Source organism: Cynocephalus volans, chromosome 5 (genome assembly GCF_027409185.1).
Source record: "Cynocephalus volans isolate mCynVol1 chromosome 5, mCynVol1.pri, whole genome shotgun sequence".
NCBI classification, from domain to species: Eukaryota; Metazoa; Chordata; class Mammalia; order Dermoptera; family Cynocephalidae; genus Cynocephalus; species Cynocephalus volans.
Window position 1 is genome coordinate 19335032 of NC_084464.1, and position 6779 is coordinate 19341810.

The 6779-nt window shown below is 40.8% G+C and overlaps 1 protein-coding gene across 1 annotated transcript; it reads right to left on the reverse strand.

Annotated features, from left to right (window-relative positions):
* Positions 1-2643: 2643 nt before the first annotated feature.
* Positions 2644-3607, reverse strand: LOC134378900 (non-structural maintenance of chromosomes element 3 homolog; the record flags this gene model as incomplete). The annotated part of the gene is made up of 1 exon (XM_063098205.1): positions 2644-3607. A coding segment is annotated over one exon (858 nt), but the record flags the coding sequence as incomplete, so codon positions are not given.
* Positions 3608-6779: the final 3172 nt, after the last annotated feature.

The following is a 6779-nucleotide window of genomic DNA, read 5'->3' on the forward strand; positions in this document are numbered from 1 at the left end:
AAAAAAAAGCAAAAATGTTTAACATCACTAATAAGCAAAAGGTGCGATTTAATACCATAACCAATTATCACTACACATCCACCGAATGGCTGAAAAGATGCTGCTAAGGCCAAATGTTCACAAGGTGTGGAAGTGCAAGTTGACACAAGCTCCACAGCAATTTGGCAATAACCCGATTGCTCTATGTTTCTGGCAGGAGAAGCTCTGGCTCACGTGCTTAAGGACCTGTGCATTGCCTGCAAATAGCAAAAGATTGTAAAGAACCTAACTGCCTCGCCACTAGGGAATGGATAAACAAACTTATTTTCTCCCCTATATGAAAGAACTAAAATGAATGAATCAGATCTACACTATATGGAATATGGCTAAATTTCGAAAACTAATGGTAAGTGAAAACATTAAGTTGCAAAAGGTTACAATATACAACTTATATAAACTGTCAAAGCCCACAATATAACCATATAGTTTATGTATATAAACGAACATCGTAAAATTTTAAAATTATAAAGTGGCATGCTAACCACAGACTTTTACTACTTCTGGGGAGAGTGAGAAGAAAAAGAAATAAGGGCTCGATTTAGTCTCTAATGTTTTATACTTTAAAACCTAAAACAAAATGGTAACTCATTGATGGGAAATTGTTAATATCACTTTGAGAAAAGCGTGGGAGAAGATGTTTGCCTCAGATGTAACTGGCAGTGAGTGCTGGGTAATGATAATTTTCACCATTAAGATGAAAACATGAATATTAGAGCACATGAGGAGGAGAAAGCAGAGTCAGTGAGGTAAGGGGACCCACTAGGCAGGACGTAATTTACATACTGAAATAAAATGCAGGCCAATTTGATCTCAGAAGGTAACTTAGACACTGAAATAAAATGCAGATCAAGAAGAAATGCCTTCAAGGACCAACTATAATCCATTGATGCAAATCCCAATTCAACAGAACGAAATAAAACCCAGCAACCTATCACATTCCCCCTTTCTCACCACATAGCCCCCACAGATTTTCTAGATGACAGTTAGTTGTGTGGGTAAAGTTCACATTTCTTTTTTATCCTGAGCAAAGTACTGACACCTCATTTTCTGGTTAATTTGCATCACTTCCCCCCAAAACAACTATACCTATCACTCAGTGAATAAAACATGTGTTGAATCTCTGAATATAAACAGCATTTTGCTAGGGATTATGGAGGAAAACAAGACAATTAACTTTTCTTCTGGCTCGTATAATCTATATAACAAGCTATAACATAGTTATTATTTATCCCATTTAACAGAGAAAGAAATTGAGATTCAAAGAACTTAAGACCTACCCCCAAATCACCATGCTGGCGAGTTAGCATGAGCCATAACTCAAACCTGGTTTTTTAGACAACCTCAAAACACACCCACTTTTCACTATCTATAATGCTCTCTCAAAGCCTGGGGGAGACCTTCTAACTTTCCTACTCTTATTGTTCTGTGAGGGCTGTACTCACCATACCCGTCACATTTTTCTATAAAACCATAAAATGGAGCCAGACTAGAAAAATACAGTCGTAACTTTTCAACCAGTAATTGCTCTTCTAGCAATGATTTAGAAGATAATTAAAGAAGAAGAGAAAAAAAAAAAAAAAAAAAAAAAGCAGCTCCAGACCAAGGAGAATAAAAAGAAGATTTTTAAAAAGTTTAAGGAACAAGTGCTGGCCCATGGCTCACTTGGGAGAGTGAGGTGCTGAGTCAGGGGTTAAGATCCCCTTACCGGCCATCTTTAGAAAAAAAAAATTTTTTTTAAGGAACAAAGAACTAAATCCTCCACACCAAGGACCATGCCAAGAACTATATAAATTTCCATATATAATTATCACACTAGCACACATAATATAGGCATCATCAGCCCATTTTACACATCAGGAAATGTCGGTACACAGGCTAAGGAACCTACCTCAACTCCTATCTGAACCCAGGCAGTCTGATTCCTGAGCAGGCTTCGTTAATCACTTTGCCACTGTTTTATAAACTTTTCTGGGACCCACAGTGAGAGATTTGATTTTACATAATGATCCAATATACATACATACATATACGCACATATACACAAAGTAAAGCAACTTCTAAAACACACCACCTTAATAACATGTAGCAAAAACTTTTTTTAAAGATACTGGTTTTGAATTATAAAATTTTCTCATGTCCTACAATTTAATAAACTCTGCTTACCTGCTTCAAAATACAGTATTTATTATAACTACAGTAGCAAAAAAAGAAAAAAAATGGAAATAAGTCGTCAGCAACAGAGCTGAGTAATTGTGAATATAAAAAAATTATCTAGAGAAAATATATTATGTACATTATAAAGACTTTTATTTTTGCTCACAAACTGAAGTAGTTAAGAGACCAGATAATAGCTACTTTGCTTTTATTTTCCTGGCACCAAAGCAATTTACTCGTGTTCTTTCCTAAATATCTGTTCCAGATCATAGTACAGTTTTCCAGTTACTAAGCTAGCAAAAATTTTATACCAAAAAAGGTAAAACAAATCAAAACAAAATAAATGCTCTTCTAATCTGTTTATAAGTGAAAATTTGGAACCAAACAACTCACAATATTAAACAAACAAAACTCTGCCAACACATCCTAAAGCTACACACATTTAGGCGTTACAGAAATATGCTCCCTCCGTCCCTCCTATCCCTAATTCCTTCAGCACTGTGTCTTTGGGTCCCAGACCCTTGTCCCAGGAGTCCCTCTGAATCCATTTCAGATTTCAAGAGGATGGGGCTCGGCCACTCGGCTCAGGCGCAGGTCGGGCCCTCTTCTCCTCATCTGACAAAGCTTCACAGGCCTCGGGGTCTTGATTATGCACTTTGGCCACAAACTTGAGAACTTTCCTTTTGCTGGTTTCTAGGTTGGTTCGCGGGCCCCACTGGAATTCATAGTCTACAGGATCAGTGTGGGGTGTCCGCCGGGACTCCAGGTAACGCTGCCGTACAAAGTCTTCAGTAATGAGTTTCTTTGGATCCCCCCAAATTAAGTGCTTCTTGGTGGGGTACACCCCCAACCGCCGCAGAAAGTCCCAGACTTCGGTCTCCTTGATAGTGTTGCCCTTCATAAAGATAAGCCCTAGAGCCATCCTCAGGAGGCCGGTGCTGGGTGTGCCCTGATCGCCCCTCACCTCGGCATCCTCCTCCACGGGTTCCAGGGCGTCCATCAGGATGTAGGGGTTGCTCTCGGGCTCAAGCTCCACCAGCTGGTACCCGAAGACGTACTGGAGGCGCTGGGCAGCCAGTCTGGGGAGGTCCGGGAAGAGGTCCTTGTAGTCTCCGACGACGTGCTTCATTACGTCGGTCCGCCTGACCGGGATCTTCTTCCGGTCCTTAACCAGCAAGAACTGCACCGGCTCGGCCGCCTTCAGCTCTAGCGGCTTCTGGGTCCTGGGACCCGCGGAGGGGGCGGCCTGCGACGCGGAGCCCAGGGCCTCCTGCGAGCCGCCCGGCCCGCGGGACGTGCTCGGGGCCTCCTCAGCGACGCCACCGCTTGCGACCCGGGGGACGCGGCCGGGGCTCCATTCCTCGTCCTTCTCGGCCTGCGCGCTAGAGCGGCCCCGGCGCCTCGGTTTCTGCAACAGTCACCGGCGCCGGCTCGGTCTCCGGAGGACGCGCGGGCGGCCCGGCGCTCGCCCTTCACGGCAGCGGCAGCAGCGGGGACGGTAGGGCGAACCTATTTCGTTGCTTTTGAAAAACACTTCCTTTCCTGACTTTCTCTTTAACCCCAATTTTTCTTTATTTTGTTTAGCTTCTTCTGTTTGTTATCTGTAGATTTTATTTTATTTTTATTGGATATTATCCTTAATTTTCTCATCTACATATTTAACTATAAATTATCTTTAAAAACTTAAGTTCGTTCCATATTTTTGTTCTCTCCCTGGAATGACAAAGACTTTTAGAAGCTTCAACTACCCACTAAACAATTCCTCTTACTCTTGCTATTGTTACCTATGCTGTCAATTCCACTTTTCTATTAAACACAAAATTTAGGATTTTTTTTTTTTTTTTTTTTTTTTTTACTAAATAGAAAATTAATTTACTGACTCGTATGATCCGATATCTGTGCTTTATAATATTTTAAATATAGCATGTCTTCACTCTGGTTCCATTTTTCTGCGTGCCAAAATAAATCTTTAGCAATTCATTTGGAGTTTGGATCTCTCTTAGTCCTTGTATGGCTGAAAGTGGGGTTTTTTTTGTCCCCCACTTTTGATAGATTGTTTATTTATGTATAAAGTTTTAGGTTAGTAATAATTTTCTCTTACTATTTTTTCCACTGTCTTTTTGTGTCCATAGTGGCTGTTCAAAAATCGCTCTATACTGGGCAACCACTGGAGGATCTTAGGAAGGGAAATGATATATTTTAATTTCTATTTTAGGTAGATCTCTCTGGTAGCTTTTAAGAGGCTTTATTTGAGGATGGCGAGTTGAGCACCAGGTCAGTTAGGAAAAGTTTAGAATAGTCAAAGTAAAAGATGAGGTCCTCGATTAGGACAGAGAGTAAAGTTGGAGAAGAGAATATAAATTCATAAAGTATTAAAGAGGTGCAATGGAATGACCATAAGAATAAGAACGACACTGTTGATTGATTGGATATGGATGGCGAGGAATAGTAAAGGATGATTCCTAAGCTTTTAACATGGGCAGATGTGGATATCAACCAGCGGGTGATAGGAAATAAAGGAGGAGAGAAAAGATTAGAGGAAAAAACATGAGCTTGATTTTGGACCTACTGGGTTTGAGGTTTCTGCATTATATTCAAATGGAAATGTTCAGAAGACCATTGGGAAAATGGATGTGAAGCTCAGGAGAGAGCAGGAGAGAAGGGAAGGACAATTTGTCCATAAAGGCAGCATAAGCATGGAGACTGTAGCTGAAACTGCTATGTGGTTGAGTCCGGCCAGGCAGAGTGTGTGGAGTGATGAGTGTGGGGCTGAGGGCACAGCTCAGAGAAACAGTGATGCTTTAGGAGAAGGATGCTGGGTCCCTATCATTATGACCAGATCCAAAGCCTACACTGCTTGTTTTCCTGGATGACATCTGCCTTTCTGTCTTGTTCTGCCTATCAGATGGCAGCACAGAGCTTCATAGAGAGTGAGAGATATTTCCTAAGTTGTGACTGGAGCTTTCCAAGTCCCTTGGAGATTATGCCTTGTTGGGCCAAATACAACTTCACTGATCACCAGGGTTAAGTCCTGGAACTCTTGCTTTCATTAGAAGCAGGTCCCCTATAAATCTCAGGATTCCTTCTTCACACCTGACCTGCTTCCTTGTGTGTAAGTCAACATCATCAGCTAACGATACCACCACATTCACCTTCAGACAGCTAAATATCATGTGATAAACTGGTATATACCTGGAAATGTTGTGTTGAAATTTTATACACAGAATACATGTCTATCAAATTATGTCACTGGCTTTAAACAAATATTTGTAAAAATACATTAGAAATGAGATATATCTTGAAGCTTGGTAATAAAGGCCCCAGTGATAAAACAACTTGATCAAAGCATATTGTTTCTCACACTTTACAACTTGGATTTGATTTACTTGTAGCCAGAGGAGAGAGGAGGTGACCAATGGCGTGGTCTGGTTTTGGTGGGTAATGAGTACAGCTAATTGTCCTCAAAATGTACAACTTTAGCTGACTTTAAACATTTTATGTTGGAATTTAATAGATTTAAGGCTTTAGTTTTTTTTTAAGGCAAATATCTGAGGTGGATCACAATGAGTGTGTCAATATGCTTAGTGTATGTATTAGTCCGTTTCTGTTGCTTATAACAAAATACCCGAAACTGGGTGATTTATAAGAAAACATAATTTGCTTACAGTTTCTGAGGCTGGGAAGTCCAAAGTCCATCTGGTGGTGATGACAGTGACCCAGAGGTCTCACATTGCAAGATGGTGGAAGCAGAGAGAGCAGAGCAGAGAGTAACCTCCTCATTCACTCTCCTTTTAAAGCCCTCAGAACCACGCCCCTGACCACCACTTATAATCCATTCACTCCTGCCTGGTCCTACAATCCAATCACCACTTCAAGGCTCCACCTTTCAATTACCATCATAGGATTTCCCACCCTCTTAACAGTCACGGTGGAGGCTAAGTTTCTAATACATAAAACTTGGGGGATACAATTCAAGCTTCAGTGAGTTTTGGGGGGACACAATTTGATCAACTACATTCCACCCCTGGCCCCCCAAACTCATGCCCTCTTCACATACAAATACACTCATTTCATCCCCAAAGGGGATGAGGCAAAGGTGAGAGGGTGGGGGCATGATATAAGGCCAAGGCACTTGATAGTTCAAAAAGGAGCAAAGGGTGCCATAAATGGGCCCTAAGCCAGAGACCACCAATGTGAGATTTAGCCTTATTCTGCAAATCTTCACTATGGCATTTTTTTCTTGAACCATAACTAATAGTATCTCCATGTACCTTCTCCTAGGTTTTTAATAAAACATCTTTTCCCCACCTTTTTCATACTTACAGATCAGGTGTCATGTGTGTGACTAATTTCTATGAAATAAAGTTTTTATCAAGTGTGGTGAACTAGTTGTTGGGAAAACCAAGAATTCATTATCTTGACACTCTTTTTCCGCATAATCCACATCACATTCAATAAGACCAATAGTTGTTGGATATGCAGTTTGCAAATGTTTTCTGCCAGTCTGTAGTTTGCCTTTCATCGTCTTAACAGGGTCTTTCACAGAGCAAAGATTTTTAATTTTAATCAAGTCCAATTTATCAATT